At 44.2% G+C, this 19148-nt stretch overlaps 4 protein-coding genes across 13 annotated transcripts; 3 read left to right on the top strand and 1 right to left on the bottom strand.

Moving 5' to 3' along the window:
• Positions 1 to 76: 76 nt before the first annotated feature.
• On the top strand, positions 77 to 5160 carry LOC108144769 (histone-lysine N-methyltransferase 2C). Its single transcript, XM_017269879.2, has 9 exons — positions 77 to 755; positions 828 to 950; positions 1012 to 1181; positions 1248 to 1438; positions 1506 to 3466; positions 3525 to 3669; positions 3725 to 4035; positions 4096 to 4404; positions 4462 to 5160. Exons 1-9 carry the CDS (start codon positions 161 to 163, stop codon positions 5109 to 5111), a joined length of 4455 nt encoding a protein of 1484 aa, XP_017125368.1. The 5' UTR covers positions 77 to 160; the 3' UTR covers positions 5112 to 5160.
• Positions 5161 to 5328: 168 nt separating this feature from the next.
• Positions 5329 to 6803, top strand: LOC108144479. The gene is made up of 5 exons (XM_017269404.2): positions 5329 to 5505; positions 5563 to 5769; positions 5832 to 5904; positions 5965 to 6140; positions 6194 to 6803. The coding sequence occupies exons 1-5, from the start codon at positions 5364 to 5366 to the stop codon at positions 6625 to 6627; spliced, it is 1032 nt and encodes a 343-aa protein (XP_017124893.1). The 5' UTR covers positions 5329 to 5363; the 3' UTR covers positions 6628 to 6803.
• Positions 6749 to 8758, bottom strand: LOC108144478 (nucleosome assembly protein 1-like 1-A). The gene is made up of 6 exons (XM_041707728.1): positions 8737 to 8758; positions 8137 to 8242; positions 7598 to 8066; positions 7398 to 7538; positions 7144 to 7332; positions 6749 to 7080 (listed from the first exon to the last, which is right to left on the bottom strand). Exons 2-6 carry the CDS (start codon positions 8220 to 8222, stop codon positions 6850 to 6852), a joined length of 1116 nt encoding a protein of 371 aa, XP_041563662.1. The 5' UTR covers positions 8223 to 8242; positions 8737 to 8758; the 3' UTR covers positions 6749 to 6849.
• Positions 8759 to 9794: 1036 nt separating this feature from the next.
• LOC108144477 (solute carrier family 12 member 6) lies at positions 9795 to 19128 on the top strand. Of its 10 annotated transcripts, none has more exons than XM_017269394.2 (22): positions 9795 to 9943; positions 11269 to 11399; positions 13286 to 13477; positions 13737 to 13870; positions 13936 to 14018; positions 14082 to 14184; positions 14251 to 14356; positions 14424 to 14553; positions 14611 to 14729; positions 14797 to 15015; positions 15081 to 15237; positions 15299 to 15558; positions 15616 to 15868; positions 15933 to 16295; positions 16367 to 16553; positions 16619 to 16834; positions 16897 to 17004; positions 17338 to 17391; positions 18071 to 18163; positions 18517 to 18650; positions 18717 to 18856; positions 18928 to 19128. In XM_017269394.2, the coding sequence occupies exons 2-22, from the start codon at positions 11288 to 11290 to the stop codon at positions 19017 to 19019; spliced, it is 3255 nt and encodes a 1084-aa protein (XP_017124883.1). In that variant the 5' UTR covers positions 9795 to 9943; positions 11269 to 11287; the 3' UTR covers positions 19020 to 19128. The 10 variants fall into 10 exon arrangements, with proteins under 10 accessions (XP_017124883.1, XP_017124882.1, XP_017124888.1 ...); XM_017269393.2 differs by having other exon boundaries at positions 11269 to 11423; positions 18928 to 19127; XM_017269396.2 differs by lacking the exons at positions 9795 to 9943; positions 11269 to 11399 and adding exons at positions 12120 to 12383; positions 12988 to 13146.
• The last annotated feature ends 20 nt before the right edge of the window (positions 19129 to 19148 follow it).

Here is a 19148-nt window from a genome sequence, read left to right as displayed (position 1 = left end):
AATATTTCTTGTTATCGACTACCGATTTCGACAACTTTGTCGGGTGTTCGATAACTTTGGGGCCTCGTTACACGTGCACATTTTATTTAGCAGTCGAGTAATGTATACAAAATAAGCGGCGGCTATTTTTTGTTATTTTAATGAAACACAGTGGATTGCGATGAGCACGAACGTAGTTGTGAGCATGGAGGAGAAGGCGCTGACCGACGACCTGCCCTACTTTCCGGAGAAGTATCCGGGCAAGATGTGCTGTTTATGCAACCTGGGGGAGAAGAGTGCCTTGGGCCAGGGTGAGATTCTGCAGCTGAAGGCGCCCTCCGCCACCGAAATGAAGGATAAATATCCAATGGATCGGCTGGCGGAGGACGGTAGCAGGCTGTTCTACGGCCAGAAGCAGGTCTCCCTGCCCGCGGGCGATTGCCACTACGAGCTGGACAAGATCGGACAGCCGGAGGTGGTGCATCCCGCCGAGTTCCTCGAGGACGGATTTCTCTACGTGCACCGCATGTGCATCATGTGGTCACTGCGCAAGAGCCAGCTGAGCGAGGCGGATGCCACGTACTTTGCCAGCCACTTTGCGGAGTTCCTGGAGCAGAAGTGCAACTTTTGCGGCCGCCACGGGGCCTCCATCAACTGCAAGATGAACTGCCGCCAGGTGCACCACTGGCCATGTGCGGCTGCCGCCGGCTGCCTCCTCATCTTGGAGAGCTTCACTGTCTTCTGCACGGAGCACTTGAGCCAAGTGCCTGTGATATGTAAGTGGTTGCTGTTGCTTCGAAGCCTGTGAAATCCACTAAAAACTAATCAACTAATCGATCGACTTGCAGGCAGCGACAATAACGTGGAGTGCCTGACCTGCTCCTCGCTGGGGGACCTGTCCAAACTGATCATGTGTAGTACCTGCGGAGACCACTTCCATTCCACCTGCATTGGGCTGGCCAATCTGCCAGGTGAGGCAAACTGTTAACTCCACTTCTGCGCTAGTATACTACACATCTACCTTTTCTGTAGACACTCGTTCTGGCTGGAACTGCGCCCGCTGCACCAAGTGCCAGATTTGTCGTCAGCAGGACTCGAACGACACCAAGTACGTCAAGTGTGAGCAGTGCCAGAAGATCTACCATGCCTCTTGCCTGCGACCTGTTATCTCAGCGATTCCAAAATACGGCTGGAAGTGCAATGTATGCATACATATATAATATTTGAAAAACCATGAGTAGTTAATACATGTCACACACTCATTCCAGCGCTGTCGCGTCTGCACGGATTGCGGATCGAGAACTCCTGGCGGCGGCAGTTCCTCCCGCTGGCACAGCCACTACACAATCTGCGATTCGTGTTATCAGCAGCGTAACAAGGGTTTCTCCTGCCCCATTTGCCAGAAGGCTTACCGAGCAGCCTCCCACAAGGAAATGGTCAAGTGTAGCTGGTGCCACAAGTACGTTTCGCTCGCCTCTGGCCAATTGGTCTCGCCCTGCTGACGATTCTCCATGGATTTCTTTCAGATTTGTGCACAGCACGTGTGACGAAGAGGCGGATCTAACGGCCTACCACAAGAAAAAGGAGCAGAATCCCGACTACGATTACGTGTGCCCCAACTGCAAAAGTAATTCTTCGGGTGCGGGGCAATCGCAACAGGCAATCGACTCGATCGTCTTGTCCACCATGGATTCGTCGTCAGAGCAACTGAGTGTCAAAGAAATGGAGCTCGACCCGCTGGAGGGCAAACCCACAATGGATCCGTTCGGCGATGAACTGCAGAAGCTGCCCGCGGGCAAGAAAAAAGTGTGCCTTTCGAATGTGCGCGGCAAGAGCGGCAAGTTTGTGCTGCACCGCATGGGCGTCATGTCGCAGATCAGCAAGAAGCGCGGCACGCGGGGCAAGGGACGCCAACTGGTGCTGCCCAGCATCTCCAGCGATCGCTGCCTGAATCGCAGCATGGACAACGACTTGACCAGCGACAAGAAGATGCTGCTCTGCTCGGCGCGGGACAAGTTTATTCAGGCCCAGGATATCTGCGTCATGTGCGGTTCGTTGGGCATCGAGAGCGATTCGGTGATGATCACATGCGCCCAGTGCGGCCAATGCTATCATCCGTACTGCGCCGGCGTAAAGCCCTCGCGGGGCATCCTGCAGAAGGGCTGGCGCTGTCTGGACTGCACGGTGTGCGAGGGATGTGGCAAGAAGAACGACGAGGCGCGCCTCCTCCTGTGCGACGAGTGCGACATTTCCTACCACATCTACTGTGTGAATCCACCGCTGGAAACTGTGCCCACGGGCAACTGGAAGTGCTCGTTCTGCACGCTGTGCCAGAAGTGCGGCCGCAATCCGCAATCCACCGAGAAGAACGAGTTCGGGGACTCCAACCTGCTCGAGTGTCCGCCCTGCACCAGCCAATCGTCGTGTCCCGTGTGCAAGAACACGTACAGCAACGGCGAGATGATCATCCAGTGCGAGCACTGTGAGCTCTGGTCGCACTTCCTCTGCGACACCATCAACGCGCAGCTGACCATCGATCACTACGACAATAATGTGTACAAGTGCTCGAAATGCCGCTGCTCAACGAGGAGCACACTGTCGCTGATGGATGCCAAGTTTGGCAACGAGGATACGCCGGCCGTTGGACCGCAGTCGAGCAAGGCATTCGTGCATATCACAGCCACCTCCGGACCGGGCTTCGATGCCAAGAGTGGGGGCCACCTCTCGCTGGCCAACGATGTGCCCGAGCCGGCCCCCGAGGCCATCCATTGGATTGACGGGGTGTGTCTGAGCGAAAGCGGTCTGGGCATGATCAAGTCCCTGTCCACGGAGATCAAGCGGAAGCGCAAGATGCGTCAGGCCATCGGGAATGGCAAGGACGGAGCGGCGGAGGGCGGCGCTGAGGAGGCGCTCGAGAAGTACAAGGACGGCATGGTGTGGGATGGCACGGAGAACGCCATTCCCGAGGGTTTCACCATCACCACCAACGACGAGGGAGTGCATATCTTGCGTAAAAAGCGCCAGCGGAATCTGCAGAAGCTGGGCATCGGTGGCTTCTCCGTTCGCAATCGAGGCTTGAAAAAGGACAGCGAGGAGACGACGGCCGCTGACCAGTTGAACTCGCTCATGACCATGGACAAGAAGAAAAAGATCATACGCAAGAAGCAAAAGAACAAGCTAATCGAAGCCTATCCTGTCTACCTGCAGGAGGCATTCTTCGGCAAGCCGCTGCTGGAGGCCGGCGAGTTTGTCATGGCCGAGTCGGATTCCTCGGACGAAATTGATGCCTCCATGAAGGTGTACTTCACGCGCCCCGAGGGCAAGAGTCCCGCCCAACAGGAGACCCCTGTGGTGAGCAAGAGTCCTGCAAAATCGCTGAAGAAGGTCAAGGCTGAGCTTAAAACTGAGAACAAGACGGTTTTCATTGAACAAATGCCCATGGGAATACAGCAGAAAAGCGCTGTTGCTCCAGTTTCCAACGTTTTCGGTAATACATATTATATATATTATTACAGACTATTAATGATCAAGAAATTCCCTTGCAGATCCTTTACAAACAGAGATTTCGAATACTGTGTTTGCCAACAGGCATCCTTTGGACACTTTGGCTTCACCCAATATTCCGGAACTAGACACGGTTAACTCGGTGAATGCAGTGCCCTCAACTGAAATTATTGAAAAGCCAATGCGGTAAGCCATCCATTCTAATTACTATAAATTGGTTTTAAACTAATTTCTTTTATAGGGAATCACCTGTGGTCTTGGTCGATAATTATATGGTGCCCAACCAGTTGCCACCGGATCAAAAGTTCCACAACCAACTATATTTGCCTGGAAACATTGCGGTGAACCCCGCTCAACAGATTCATTTCCGTCAGCAGCCCGATCATTTGAAGGCACAAAATGCCAATAAACAGAATATGCAGGCCATAATGGGCCAAGTAGTTCTGCAAACCGAAAAGAGACCTGACGAGGAACCCAAGGCCGTGGAACCCGTGGCGGAAAACCTCAATGCTGGCACCCAGAAGACAGCTGAGAAAATGCGAAAGGATGAGGGTAATAAAAGTGATTTTATTTCTGCAATTTTCCCAGTATTCAGCATATTTCTTCTTGCAGACCTTGGTCTAATGGCCACCATTTCCGCTGTACTGTATGCCAATACGGAGCATCCGAACCTTAAGGAGTTGTTCCCCAACTGGAATGATCGCTGCAAACAGATTCTGAAGCGCTGGCGATCGCTGTGCAACGAGAAGAAGGCTCCGTTTCTGCAAAAAGCAAAGGACAATCGCTCCGCATTGCGACAGAGGCGTGAGCAAAACAAAATCCCCATGCCACCGAAACCACAAAAGCAAGAGGAGATGGTTAGAGTGTGGAAACAGCAGCCCAAACTGAAGGAAGACCAGCCGAATATGTTTGTCACGTACAGTAAGTACTGTAGCTCAAGTACTGCAGTTCGCTTTATTTAACTAAAATTCGTTTCAGATGGAAATGCCTATGACATGGCCAGCTACGTTGGTGGCCAGGTGCAGCCAACGCCCAATAACGCCAACCCGCATCATGTGATGCCAAACATAAACGACAATTTGGTGATCAAGGCCACGATGCAAAGGACTCAAGTGCAAGCGACCACAGCTTCTACCCTGAAGATGACGCCCGTGGACAGTCGGCTGGAGTTGAACACGGTGTATGGCAGCGAGCCCATCGGAGATAAGAAGCTAAGAAACCTACTGCAAAAGAACAGCACGGAGCCCATGCTCATGGGAGCCAATTCGGACCTGTTCCTACCAAACGATGTCATGCGGCTGGGCATGATGCAGAATACCCCCATCACACAGAACAATCCGATGTTGAGCATTAGCGGAAAATCCCAGCCATCCGATGGCAGGGCCTTGGAGCAGGACGTAAAGATGACCGAGCCGCAGGAGGCCACTCCTTCTGCCGTCGAGCTGGAGAACGTGGGCTTTAGTGACCTCCTGGGCGGACTGGGCGAGGGCGACGACGATGATCTACTCAAATCGCTCACCTCCGAAATGGGAGATGACTTCAATATTCTGGAGTATGCGGACCCGGAACTGGATGTCAATGTTCTTAACTCGCTGGATTTTGATGACAATGAGAAGTGCTCTACATAGAAAAGAATCACATAAATGGAAATAAAGATAATTGCAATATTTAATAATATATTCAAGTTGGTTTCTTGTTGAATTGTATATCCGCAATTTGAATAGCTTCTTTTGGCGCCAAAATCATTTCTTCATCGATTACTTTTATCCCACTGAAAGTATCGATCTGTTAACTTTCTTTACAAACCATTTCCCAGTAGGATTTATATGAAATTTGTACTAATATTACCTTTTCACTTTCTGTAAATTTCAAAGACAACAATGCAATTGTTCAGTATTTTTCACTCAATCTTGATCATTTTTATATTACAAATTTTATTTAATAAGACCTACTCCAAACTGAATCTTAAATATGCGATTTTAAGGCAAAAACAGGCATCTAAATTACAAAATGACACTTTTGGTATGTAATTAAGAGATACTTTGTAGGTTCGACTTAATGTATACGTTTGTTAAAAAGCCCATCAACAGAGAATCAAATATGATGCTCAGAAAACAATGCGAGTTATTTTCTATAAAAACAATACCAATACATTGGAAACATCTGCCTATGACGACACCTATGATCTTAATAAGTCAGGTTGTTCAACTTCTGAAAAGTTTGCCATTGTTTTGCATGGCTGGATTCAAAGTTGTGCGGATGAATGGGCCATCTCACTAATTGAACGTAAGTGTTAAAGTAAATTTCCATGTTCGAAATTATTTATTTAAAATTTATAAACATTTCAGGACTCAGTTATTATCGAGGCGGTTGCGTGATATGCATTGACTATAGTGTGGTAGCCAGTTCATCGTATATGCGGTAAGGTAATATTTAAAAATCAAATCAAAAGTACCAATTATAATTCCCAAACTTGCAAAGGCTGTATACCAACTTTGACACCTTAACTGGAGCTATAGCTTCCATTATTTTGACGCTCATCAAGCAGGGATTTGATCCAAAACGAGGCTATATGTTTGGCTTTAGCTTCGGCGGACAACTGGCTTCAGCAGTGGGAAGAAATTTATACCCCCATCATGTTATCCAAAGCATAGACAGTCAGTATTTAAATGGTTTTGCAAACTTACCTTAATTGCATTTTGTGTTTTAGCGTGTGATATGGCTGGACCCGGATTCGATCCCATTGCCGTTGACCACTCGAAGGCCGGCAGACATGTGCAGTGTTTCCATTCGAGTCGGGACAAGGGAACCTTTGTGTACTCCTGCCACCGGAACATAATGCTGGGCAGCTGCGGACTGAAGCAGCCCTCGGTGGCCAGTCAACTTCACCTGGGAAGTCATGGTCTCTGCGTCGACATCTACATAAACACCTTCGACTATCCATTCTACGCCCTGAACTCAACTCCGCCGGAGTGCTATACTTGGCAAAGGGCAGCCAAGATACCAGATGGCTATACAGTGGGTTACGAGGAGAACTTCGACAGTCAGGTCACGGGACAAATCTTTGTTCCAACTAGTTTGCATTATCCCTACAACTTGTCGAAAAAGCAGCTCATGTTGCTTGCAAAAAACAATGGTAATTAGACAGTTTACTCTCATTTAGTTATATTTTAGTACAATTGCATCACTACCTCAGCAGATTTAAGTTTAAAGCAAAGCGAGTAAGGTAAAATATCCTGTGCGATTTATTAGAATTCAGCTCGTATTCGTTTGTAGTTAACTTTTAATTCACCAAAAATATATTTCAAATCAAATTTGAATTATGTATATACATTATATCGGTAAACCAGCCACATATCAATGTGCCTACTGATTCGGACAGTCATTGGGGGACTGTTTCTTGTTACCGGTAGCTTTGTTGTGGCCCTTTGCTGGTGGGGCATCATCGTCATCGTACTCGTCCTCCTCGTTCTCGTCATACTCCTCCTCGTCCTCGTCGTCCTCATCATCGACAATGTCGCCCGTGTAGTAAAGCACCGCTTTTGGAATAATTCTGGCGCGCAAAAAGTGACCAATCTCGAAATCGGTGGCCAATATCTGCAATAACATTTGACAATTAGCTAAGATCCTGCGACATGACTGCTGCGAGGCCAAGCTAACCTGCTGAGATTCGTCATCGATTTCTTCCTTGTCGGTTGGAACCTCTGGTGGGTTGAAGAAGTTGAAGAAGGAATCCGTTGGAACCTGCTTGACAATGGTGCGCACAGCGCCACGCTCCTTGTGCTTCTGCTTCTTGCGGATGGTCTTGACGGTCAGGTTCATTTTCTTCTCCCAGTTGATGGTGCAGCCCTTTAATTGGATTCATTTAAATTAAACACCGATGACGGGGCTGGCAATCGATTGCGCTAGCATACCGTGCACTTGTAAATCTCTGGTCCTTCGAATGCGAACGGATCGTCGGGATCCACCGTGGACTTCAGCACGTACTGTTTCGTTAGGACAGAGTTGGTAAAGTACTCGTTCTTGTCGAAATGGAACTCCAGGGTGTACGAATGCTGTCAAATAGTAAGGGGTAAGCATGCAGTAGGACTAGAAGAGAGAGCCTACAACTCACCCCATCATCGTACTTAATGGATATATCGATCAGCTTCTGCATGGCCGGCTCGTCGTGGGGTTGCACCATCTCGGAGAGAATGGCCGTGTTGCGGAACACCGTCAGCCAGAAGCCGGGAATGCCTTTGGCGTCCTGGGGAATACTTTTCAAACTCTTCAGCGCCTCGCGGAAGTGCTCGCCATCGGCCTCGTTTTCCGTATCCGGCTCCGGCTCCTTCCAGTTGGGCTTCTCCTCGGCGGGATCCACTTTGCCCTCCACGATCTCCTTGCGCTTGTCGAACAGCGGCTGGTATTGGATCTGGTACTTCTGCTCCAGCTTGTAGACCTCTTCGAAGAACTCGGCCTCGATTTTCAGGTGCTCCAATTGCAGGTTTTTCAAGCACACAATTCGATTTTGCACCGGAGCGGGCAGTGACTTGACCATTTCCTGCAAGTACTGCCGCCTCAGGACCGAGTTCATGTAGGCCGGCCTGCGTTTGGATTTAGTTTGCGTTTAAGTAAATGACCCAAATGCAGTGCCAAAAATAAATAGCTACTCACATTGACTGGCAGTCGGAGCCAGACTTCTCGTCCTCGATTTCGTTGCAGGACTCGTTGTCAACGTTTCCCTCTGGTGGAGCGTCCATTCTTCAATAAATGCTGATTTCACTGAAAGATTAAGGACTCGCTTAGTTCTTTGTTTTTTTTTTTTTTTTTATGTCTCGCCTTTGCAAATGATGTACAGACTTATGTACCCATGTGCATATATGTACATACATGTGTACCTACATAAATTCAGGTTCATAGACATACAGAAAATTGCAACTGTGAAGGAATCCCCAGACTGAATGCACATGCAAAACTTGAACTACATATTTATTAGTGCAGCTAAATATTATAGAAGCTAACATTCGCACACATCGAAGGGCGTTTTAAAAACTAATACGCCATTTGAAATTTATGTGTGTGTGCATGTGCGATTCAATCAAATTACCACACATTGCGTTCTTTGAAAACACGTGGTGAAGCAAATGGGGCTCGGTTCAATTGGAATTTCTCGGTTTCTGATCATATTGATCATGTTCATCTAAGACCATAACTAGGGCTAACTTACTGACCCTTAATTAGCCACCAATCATACATTAAATAAGCCAAACTTACCTTTAGTTGAACAGACACACGAAAAGCACCGAAACGACGCCGAATTGAAAAAGAAATGGCACAAGTTTCGCGGACAGTATAGGGCGATTCGGGTACTAACAGCAAACAGCAAATCCGATCTAGTGTTATCGATTAATTCAAACTTGGCGTTTATATTATTTTTATCTCACTAATCAACAACTAGCTATTGGTTATTGTAGTAAGCAGTACTAAATTAACAAGTTAAGAAAGTAGAACGCTTAAACAGGGGACATTTTTTCTTCTTAAATGCCTATCGATATTATCGAAAGAACAGCAATAAAACAGCTGTGGCTTAATTTTAAATTGTTAATTAACCCAATTAAAAAGAATTTATTAATTCATTGCAAATAAATAGAAATTAAAAAGATATATATATATATGAAACCAGTAATGAAAAGTTAATAAAACTGTTTTGAAATGTTTCTTAGAACTATCGGTTGGGCCCCACAGCTCTATGTAAATAAATAAAGTCTCGACATAGCGCATTTTAAAGTGTTTAGCATATTAAAAACAATGCCTTTTTTTAATCCATCATAATTTTTATAGAATTATTAAATACCAGCACGAAAACATCAAAATATGCAGAAAAATGTATAAGTATATAACGGTGCAATATGGCAAATTTAATCCGAAATGCACAATTTTGTATTTCAATTTATGAATTTCAATTTATGTGCCGAAGACAAAAAATCCATCCAATATATGTACACACCCCCATCGAATGCATCAATAGCCACTACGGGCTTTTTAACTGCCTTATAAACTTTGCTCAGAATCAGTAATTTTCTGCGTTCACAAATGGCGAGAAAGATATTATTGATAAGATGGTATCATGGGCTTTTAGGGTACTAATTGCAATAAATATATCACTGGCGGACTTTTTTATCCAAAATACAATCGAATTCATGCGTCCCCTATGCGTTACATTTGATTTCAATTAGACTTTTCATTAATACAACAGTTTCCCCCAACTCGCGATTCCAAAGTATATACAGTGGAAAATCATTTTGTATTACTCATGCGCCTTTAATATGATAGTTTTATTTTATTCGTACAATTGAAAAGTTCACTAAATAATAAGCAGGAGAGGAGGCGGAACAATAAACAAAATAAAAACCGAGAAAGGACGTTAGTTAGCATAAGTGGATCGTCGGTGAAATAGCGAGTTCAAAAGGCGCTTGCTCAAGTAAATGGAATAAAATTTCGCTGCGCGTAAACATTACATTTCAGTTTTCCCCCGCACCACAAGCATTCCCGATGTATTCGTATTCCCAATCCAATCCAAACCAATCCAATCCGTATGTATGGCTGATTGTTCAGTGCTGGACGAAGTGATTTGGCTATATCCGCGGATCGAACCCTTTTGGTTCTCTAGATGTTAGATAATACGCGCTTTTCCAGCCAGTTTCTGGTTCTGGTACTTATGTACATGCATACATACATATGTATATGTATGGAAATATGAATGTATCTGCATGCACTTCTTTGTGTACCAGTATTTACGTTAATCTATACATATCTGTGGAACGATTTCGTGTGTATGCGGGGTGCAGAGTGACCCCCAATCGATGGGAACAGATTTATGCACTTATCAATGAACTAGACCCCCTTCTTGGCCACCTGATTCGTTCGTTTTCGGGCCGAAATCGGGATGAGATCTGATCTTGATAGACTGGAAAGCTTTAATGTATGTATGTATTTTGTATACTGGACTGATAGTAGGAATATTTTTCGATTTACTCCCCAATTTCGCTGCTAATGCATGACTATTTGTTGTTTGTTTTTCCTTTATCAGTCCAGGCTAAAAATACAGTGGCTTCAAATATTTTACGCACGGTCAAAAAATCGCCAACGCATTATTTAGATATTTAACAAACCTACCGCTTGAAACGAGTTGTTATATAACTTTCAACACTCAAAATTATCAAATCCAGTCTTGGGTGGAAGCAAAGTCATATCTTATATAACGAAACCCGTGACATAACACTTCAGAATCGTACTAAATGGCCGTTATCTTATGTTCACAACAAGAGTGTAAACCGATTAGCACGAACAGATCGAAAACAACTTTTTATCTGACCTGAAAAGTGGAGCATAAATCGGAGGTGCCATTTTTTTCTGTTTAGTCATGTACTAATTTCAAAAGTCATGTGATACCAAACTAATATTATGCAAATAATGTGATGTGGCCTTCCGCAGCTTAAGACATATTCGATCACGCGTTGTTATAATTAATAATTAAGGTGCGGCAGAAATAAAAAAAATAGATAACCTGTCCTTAAAGTTTATTGGCTTTCGGGCTTAGATGGATTCGGAACCAACCAAAATTATATCATTATCGGCGCAAAGTAAATTTCCTTGACTTAAAAGTTTATCAGTAACTGGGTTTATGTGAACCCGGAACCAACCTAGTGGAATTATGATCGTCGGGAATGCTTTTGATTTGTGATTTTTTGTTTAGTTCCTGATAAGGTTTTAATGATATTACTTAAATGATTTCTTTGGTTTTAGAGTGCCTTAATCCAGAATAATGCCAGATAGATTTCAAGTCACAAAAGCAGACGAAGACACCGCATTGGACTATAACCAGGATGAATCTGCCAGCGGAAAACTACTAGGAGACATCCACGATGAAACCCTAGGTGAGAACTATGGGTCCTATACTGGTAAGGATATTTATGATTTATTTATGCGATTATATAATAGGTAATTTCTAAGAGCTACTTTTTCTTTTTTTTTATCGTAAATCGTTATCGTAATCGTATCCGAATACCTTTAAACCTTTTTTTGATTTTTAAAACCAATCGAATTGCATTTGAGAGCACAAAATTAATTTCGAAGAGTTATGTTTTCTTTTTACCGACAAACATGTGGTGTTGTATGTGTTCCTTGCCTTCGAATGCCTACTGTATCCCCAGATAGAGCTTACGGGCCTGCAATCCTATCCTGCGCTGCCCCAATTGCCCGAGTCCAGGATGTCCTGCTGACACATTTCGTCGCAGCTGTAAGCCAAAGCTCCTTGTACCGTTGTACCTGTGGAAAGCTTTAAGACACAAAGAGAGAGCCGCCCAGGCGGTGCAGCTTTTCCTTTTCCCTTGGATTTCCCTTCCAGCGGATGCTGGGCGAGAGAGGATGGGTGGATTGGATGGTCTGGATGGTTAGATGGGTGGATAGCTGGATGGGTGGATAGCTGGTCCTGGCCAAGTGGGCTATAGGCCAAGGAATGTACACCTGCAACGGCGCTCTCCGCTCTTTTCAGCATCGCTCGCGCTCTCGAAGAAGAGTGTGTGTATTAAAAATGTGTGTAGACAAAAGCTTTCGATTTCATCTCAATTGAACGCTCAGGGTCCTGGGCAACATAATTTTTATTCGGCCGAATACCAACAGTTTTCTTAGTTTTTCTATTAATCCGAACGAAAAGTAGCATACATCTGAGCGTTTTCGCTCGCCTAAAATAATTTTAGAAAGAATCTTCTTTCAAATAATACAAACAACAAATAAAAACAAAAAACCAAAAAACCAAATAAAAGAAACATGAAAAACCAGTTCTTTTTGAGCACCTTTAACAAATAACATACTTTTAACAATCGACGAAATTCTAACAATAATCAAATACGTGAATAAAAGTGCGTTCAATTACAAAGTGTGTGCCATTTCAGAGACTACAAAGTCCGGGGACTCAAAAATCGAGCTCAACAATTTCCGTTTCCCCTGCATTCCCATATAAAAGCGCCAAGCTATTCATTTCGTAACAATTTTCAGCAGCATTCGTTTTCTATGCACTTTTTGTCAGCTCGAGAGCCGCATTACAGTGGAAAAGGAAGACTTTACGGCATTTATTTACCGCCCCACAATGACGGCCTGAAAATCCTTGACCTAAATTAATCGGTTACATATTTTTTGTCTGAGCTGGCACAATTTTGCGTAGCTGCGACTGCACAGCACAGCATCCCTCGTTTGCCCATTGAATTTTAAAAACCGCCCACACCTCCGAAGGCCCCTGGGGCATTTCCCGATTAGGAACTCCTTTCCGAAATCCCAAATCTCGAGTATATAGGCGCACGTCCCAAGACATGTGAACATACATACTATATACTATATACACCGAATATCGGCCACGCCTTTCGGTTATATAATGCTGATGCTGATGCCGATACCGATGGCTATGGCGATGCCAATGCGTAGGGCTCCCCTTAAGCTATGTCCCTTAAATTCTCGTCCGCATTCTAGTGTTACCTAATTTTAAGTGAAAAAAGTGCAATCTAGAGCAAGGGTTTGAGGCCAAACATAACGTTAACATGCAAAGTAACAGTGCAAAAGATGATTCGGATGAAATGGAAATAATACCATCCGAACACAATGGTACAGTGCACGACACAAAAAATGAAGGTATGTGTGGGATCAGTTAGTAAAATATTATACCTAGTTTAAGTAGCTCTCACATATATATGATAAATAAGTTATCTAGTATTAGTTGCATAATATCATAGCCTTACTATCCCTAACTCTTTTGTTTTTTTTTTTCTAGACTCAGGTGATATCCACAGGGCTGAAGAAAACCAGAAGTCCAATATCGACCCAAATCTATATCTATACGATGATGATTTGGAGACCAGGCCCCATATATCAACATTCATTTCATCAATTGCCAATTATGAAAACACGATACCAGCGGCCACCGATCCCGATGCAAAGCCGGCAGCTCCATCGGCTCGAATGGGTATGTTCGCCACGAATTAATTAACTTACTTGTTCTCATATTGAAAGGCATCGGCGCGATTCAGACAATGGAACATCCATTGCAATGTTGATTGCCAGCCCGACAAAGCTGTGAAGGAATGATTGCTTTAATCCCCCTTAAAGTGTTTTAACCTTGGCTTTGCGGCACAAGTTATGATTTGTTAGGGAAACCATTCTCATCTATTAACTCACCTATGTATGTATAACTAACAATGGTCCCTCAACGTTTAAACTTTAAGGTACCCTAATTGGAGTGTTCTTGCCATGCATTCAAAACATCTTTGGTGTCATATTGTTCATTCGATTAACATGGGTTGTTGGAACGGCTGGCGCCGTGTGTGGATTCTTAATTGTGTTGACCTGCTGCTGTGTGGTAAGGAGTATCCCATAGTTATGTCCTCCATTCGGGCCACAATCGAATCCTCATCCTCTTTCCAGACAATGCTTACTGCGATCTCGATGTCGGCCATTGCAACGAATGGAGTGGTTCCGGCGGGTGGGAGTTACTTCATGATATCACGGTAATTACAAAGATTTAAGAAATAATTAATAACAATAGTAAAAGTAACGATAATCAACCGCAGATCCTTGGGCCCTGAATTTGGTGGAGCGGTGGGAATGTTGTTCTATACGGGAACCACTTTAGCAGCGGCGATGTACATCGTTGGTGCGGTGGAAATCGTATTGGTGAGTTAAGAGCCCCCACTTAAACTTAAAAGCGCCATTGATTAATTATTCATTCATCGCCTGCAGACATACATGGCGCCATGGGCATCAATATTTGGGGACTTTACCAAGGATGTTGACGCGATGTATAACAATTTCCGGGTCTATGGCACATTGCTGCTCATTTTTATGGGTGAGTTAAACTTGGGGATAGTGCCAGTAGTAAGGAGTAAACTTTAATGTCGTGGCTATAAATCAAGGTCTCATTGTGTTCCTGGGCGTGAAGTTCGTCAATAAGTTCGCAACGGTGGCCCTGGCCTGTGTCATACTGTCGATAATAGCGGTGTATGTGGGAATATTTGACAATATCCATGGCAACGAAAAGCTATAGTAAGTGCCCGCCGAGTGTTACATTTGAATGGCCACTTAAGCTCCGCTTAATTGCAGCATGTGTGTTCTGGGAAAACGGCTCTTGAAGGATATCCCCCTTGACAACTGCACAAAGGAAGACCCGTTCATACGCGATATATACTGCCCGGATGGTAAATGCGAGGAATACTTCCTAGGTGAGGGTTATCGAAAGATTTCCTTGTAGAGTATAATGATACATAATGAATCTCTAATGAATCTTAGCCAACAACGTGACCAAGGTGAAGGGCATCAAGGGTCTGGCCAGCGGAGTTTTCTACGACAACATCTTCCCTTCGTTTTTGGACAAGGGACAGTTCATAGCCTACGGAAAGAATGCAATTGACATTGAGAACACCGATGGCCAGTCATACAATCAAATCATGGCCGATATAACCACATCGTTCACCCTTCTTATCGGCATCTTCTTCCCATCGGTCACAGGTGGGTTCTACCTTTCACTTCCACTTACTCAGATGATATATATTATGTAACCCCTTTTTGAACAGGCATCATGGCTGGATCCAATCGATCTGGTGACCTGGCTGACGCCCAGAAGAGCATACCCATCGGAACGATATGTGCCATTCTGACGACCAGCACCGTCTACTTGTCCAGCGTGATGTTCTTCGCCGGCACAGTGGACAATCTCCTGCTGAGAGACAAGTGAGTACTGGTATTATCCACCTAGCAAAAGGTATATAGCTAAGATGTCCAATCATTTCAGATTCGGTCAGTCCATCGGTGGAAAATTGGTGGTGGCCAACATCGCCTGGCCAAATCAGTGGGTCATCCTGATTGGCTCCTTCCTGTCCACCTTGGGCGCTGGTCTACAGAGTTTGACTGGAGCTCCCCGCCTGCTGCAGGCGATTGCCAGGGACGAGATAATTCCCTTCCTGGCTCCGTTCGCCAAGTCCTCGAAACGTGGCGAACCCACCCGTGCCCTGCTCCTCACCATCGTCATTTGCCAGTGCGGCATTCTCTTGGGTAAGCTTTGCGTGCATCCGCCTTTTGCGATTGAGATTATACGATTGTGATCCACAGGCAATGTGGACTTGCTGGCGCCACTGCTGTCCATGTTCTTCCTCATGTGCTACGGCTTTGTGAACCTGGCCTGTGCCGTGCAAACCCTGCTGAGGACTCCCAACTGGAGACCCCGCTTCAAGTTCTACCACTGGAGCTTGTCGCTGATCGGCCTGACGCTGTGCATATCAGTCATGATCATGACTTCCTGGTACTTTGCACTGATTGCTATGGGCATGGCCATCATCATCTACAAATACATAGAGTACCGAGGGTGAGTTATCGTTATCCCCATATCTCGGAAAGGAGAACCCCCTGACCATTTATCCCAATTGCAGTGCTGAGAAGGAGTGGGGTGATGGCATTCGTGGAATGGCCCTCACCGCCGCCAGGTACTCGCTCCTCCGTTTGGAGGAAGGCCCACCGCATACGAAAAATTGGCGTCCCCAAATTTTGGTGCTTTCGAAGCTCAACGATAACCTCTTGCCAAAGTATAGGAAGATATTCTCCTTTGCCACCCAGCTGAAAGCTGGCAAGGGGCTGACGATTTGTGTGTCTGTGATAAAGGGCGACCACACCAAGATAACCAACAAGGCCGTGGATGCGAAGTCCACGCTGCGCAAGTACATGACCGACGAGAAGGTGAAGGGATTCTGCGATGTCCTGGTATCCCAACAGATCGGCGAGGGTCTCAGTTCAGTGTAGGTTTTCTTTGCAAGTTGCTGATAACTGAGCAGACTTTTAATTGAATTTGATGTATTCGCAAAAACAGCATTCAAACAATTGGACTGGGCGGCATGAAGCCCAACACTGTCATCATCGGATGGCCATACAGCTGGCGGCAGGAGGGCAGGAACAGCTGGAAGACCTTCATCCAGACGGTCCGCACTGTGTCCGCCTGCCACATGGCGCTCATGGTGCCCAAGGGCATCAACTTCTACCCAGAATCAAACCACAAAGTAGTATTTACCTAACCGCAATCGTCCTCTTCGTTGTATACCATCCCCCCCACTCTCGATTTCAGATTGGTGGCAACATTGATATCTGGTGGATTGTCCACGACGGTGGTCTGCTCATGTTGCTGCCCTTCCTGCTGAAGCAGCACCGCACCTGGCGCAATTGCAAGCTACGGATCTTCACGGTTGCTCAAATCGAGGACAACTCGATTCAAATGAAGAAGGATCTAAAGACATTCCTGTACCATCTCCGTATCGAAGCCGATGTCGAAGTTGTTGAGATGGTAAGCTATGTCTAGGTAAAGAAATTGAAATACTATTAAAAACTTTCTATTGTAAACTACAGAACAACAGCGATATCTCCGCTTACACCTACGAGCGGACCCTGATGATGGAACAGCGTAATCAGATGCTGAGAGCATTAGGTTTAAATAAGAAAGAAAACTCCAAAGTGGTAAGTGGTCAACATTTGGGCAGCAGGCAATCATCCACGACATCTGTTCTGCATCTGTACCCCTTCGAAGTGAAGTGGCTCATTCGAAACGTTCAAACTCATTCCTGTTTTCTTTATACGGCCATGATGCACATTTAGTCTTTCGTTTACTTTAATCTTTATTAGCATAGTTTTTATATTCGTTCGTTTTGAAGGTTGCGTATTTTGATTTGGGTATTTGTTGGGAGGAAACCATTTTGGCCTTTGTTTCTCATGTACTTCCAATTTCCATATCATGCAACTATCTGAGATCCAAATTAAAATTTTACACTTTATATATTTAAAAATCAAAAGGTTCAGACTATAATGGACTTTAAGGAAACACCCAGTGATAATAAATTGTCTTTGGTAAAGAGTATAAACAGAATGACTATATTGATCATCTATATCAAGATACAAACGATTCATTACCCGAACTATGTATTAGAACCTGATTGTGTGTAACTCATCAGTGCATTTTTCGGCAGGAGCACCTGTGCTCCTTTCATCCTTCATACATCTATGTGTTGTTGTGTCAATGTGATGTTGCTAATGCTCACCCCCTCCTATCTATTGTAACTCTATCGAATTGTAAATTACTCTCAGCACCCACTATTAAACTTGCTTTATAAGTAGCCGTTATCAGCAGAGTGTCAGGATCTTCAAAACTGGCAGAGCCAAAACCATCTATTTGAAATATAATGTCTTTTCTATTTAAACTATGAAAACATGTGTAACTTTTATATTTTTTTTAATCCGTGCTATTTATATCTTTTTTTTATAATACTTCGGTTCCCCGAGGAACTCTTTGATACTCATTCATTTAAAAAGCTTTTTAAATAGTTGAGACACTTGCTTAGAGAAAAGTGAAGCTTAGCTTTAAGATAAATATACATCCGAATATTAAGTTAAAGGAAAAATCGAGTCTAAAATTAAAGTAACCTGCTTTGCGGTAATGCATCCCGAAAATAGTTAATCCCCCTCTGATATTGGCCTCTCTACTCTTCTGCAACCTATTTTCTCATACTCCTCATGGTAACATTTTCAGGTTCAAACAATTGTAGACCACCATTATGACGCCACCAAAACGGCGTCTAAAGTTCGCTTCGCCGATCCAACTATAGAAGAAATACAGCATCACGTATGTACTGCTTTTAGATTTTTATTTACCATTGTCTCTAATCTCTCGATAATACACACAAGAACATGTATAATATATAGTGTTAAGTGAGATCGACGAACTCATCAAATGTAAGCCTGAAACATTTTTTGATTTCCAACCCATACAAACAAAATCCATAGTAGACCATGAAATTCGTTTTTAAGTTAACTTCAGTTCTTATTTTAGTGATATTTTGGCTTTTTACCATTGTTGATTTGACATAAACTTTTAAGTTTTGGTTTCAATCGACGGCACTTGTCATTCGGAGTCAATAATAATAATTGTCTAGAATAACATAACATAACATAACATTTTTTAACGAAATTCTGTAGGATTCTCAGAACGACGAGAAACGTAACTCAATTGATTTGGATGGTCCCGAAAACGCGGACGCACCCGAAACGACTTCTAGCAAGGATGAATCGACAGAGAAAGCCGACGGAGACTTTAAGTCCAGTGTGAAACCGTAAGAATGACCCATTTTGTACCTACTCTATGGCATACTAAAAACTCTATTCATCCATTTCCGCAGGGATGAGTTCAATGTTCGTCGCATGCACACAGCAATAAAACTAAACGAAGTTATTGTAGAAAAGTCACAGGATGCCCAGTTGGTCATAATGAATTTACCTGGACCACCTAGGGAAGTGAGAGCGGAGCGTGAAAGCAATTGTAAGACTAGGAAAATGTAAACTATTTAGCATTGACTAACCCTAACTATTTTCGAACCCTAACTATTTTAGATATGGAATTTCTGGAGGTATTAACAGAGGGCCTCGAGAAAGTGTTAATGGTTCGTGGAGGAGGCCGAGAAGTTATAACAATTTACTCTTAAGAGCATTAATCGCTCAGTTTTATAAGAGTTCGCAACACTAGACAAGTTTAAGAATCAATCAAATTTTTAAAAGAAAGGTTATTAATTTGTTATATTCAATCATATGTCCAAATATTTTATTTTTACGTA

This window comes from Drosophila elegans, unplaced genomic scaffold (genome assembly GCF_018152505.1).
Source record: "Drosophila elegans isolate 14027-0461.03 unplaced genomic scaffold, ASM1815250v1 contig_183, whole genome shotgun sequence".
Classification (NCBI taxonomy): Eukaryota; Metazoa; Arthropoda; class Insecta; order Diptera; family Drosophilidae; genus Drosophila; species Drosophila elegans.
Note: the sequence above shows the minus strand (reverse complement) of the source record. Positions and strands in the feature narration are given on the sequence as shown.

What these genes read in the sequence shown, in the direction of transcription:
- LOC108144478 (XM_041707728.1), bottom strand. Translation starts at nt 8,222, where the DNA reads ATGGACGCTCCACCAGAGGGAAACGTTGACAACGAGTCCTGCAACGAA. An exon ending in GGCTCCGACTGCCAGTCAAT is followed by an intron (nt 8,067 to 8,136) that starts GTGAGTAGCTAT and finishes ATCCAAACGCAG; the next exon opens with GCCGGCCTACATGAACTCGG. An exon ending in TCGATGACGAATCTCAGCAG is followed by an intron (nt 7,081 to 7,143) that starts GTTAGCTTGGCC and finishes ATGTTATTGCAG; the next exon opens with ATATTGGCCACCGATTTCGA.
- LOC108144769 (XM_017269879.2), top strand. Translation starts at nt 161, where the DNA reads ATGAGCACGAACGTAGTTGTGAGCATGGAGGAGAAGGCGCTGACCGAC. An exon ending in TGGGCTGGCCAATCTGCCAG is followed by an intron (nt 951 to 1,011) that starts GTGAGGCAAACT and finishes CCTTTTCTGTAG; the next exon opens with ACACTCGTTCTGGCTGGAAC. An exon ending in GAATATGTTTGTCACGTACA is followed by an intron (nt 4,405 to 4,461) that starts GTAAGTACTGTA and finishes AATTCGTTTCAG; the next exon opens with ATGGAAATGCCTATGACATG.
- LOC108144477 (XM_041707727.1), top strand. Translation starts at nt 11,288, where the DNA reads ATGCCAGATAGATTTCAAGTCACAAAAGCAGACGAAGACACCGCATTG. An exon ending in AGCTCCATCGGCTCGAATGG is followed by an intron (nt 13,478 to 13,736) that starts GTATGTTCGCCA and finishes TTAAACTTTAAG; the next exon opens with GTACCCTAATTGGAGTGTTC. An exon ending in ATGTCGAAGTTGTTGAGATG is followed by an intron (nt 16,835 to 16,896) that starts GTAAGCTATGTC and finishes TGTAAACTACAG; the next exon opens with AACAACAGCGATATCTCCGC.
- LOC108144479 (XM_017269404.2), top strand. Translation starts at nt 5,364, where the DNA reads ATGCAATTGTTCAGTATTTTTCACTCAATCTTGATCATTTTTATATTA. An exon ending in GCCAGTTCATCGTATATGCG is followed by an intron (nt 5,905 to 5,964) that starts GTAAGGTAATAT and finishes AAACTTGCAAAG; the next exon opens with GCTGTATACCAACTTTGACA. An exon ending in TGTTATCCAAAGCATAGACA is followed by an intron (nt 6,141 to 6,193) that starts GTCAGTATTTAA and finishes TTTGTGTTTTAG; the next exon opens with CGTGTGATATGGCTGGACCC.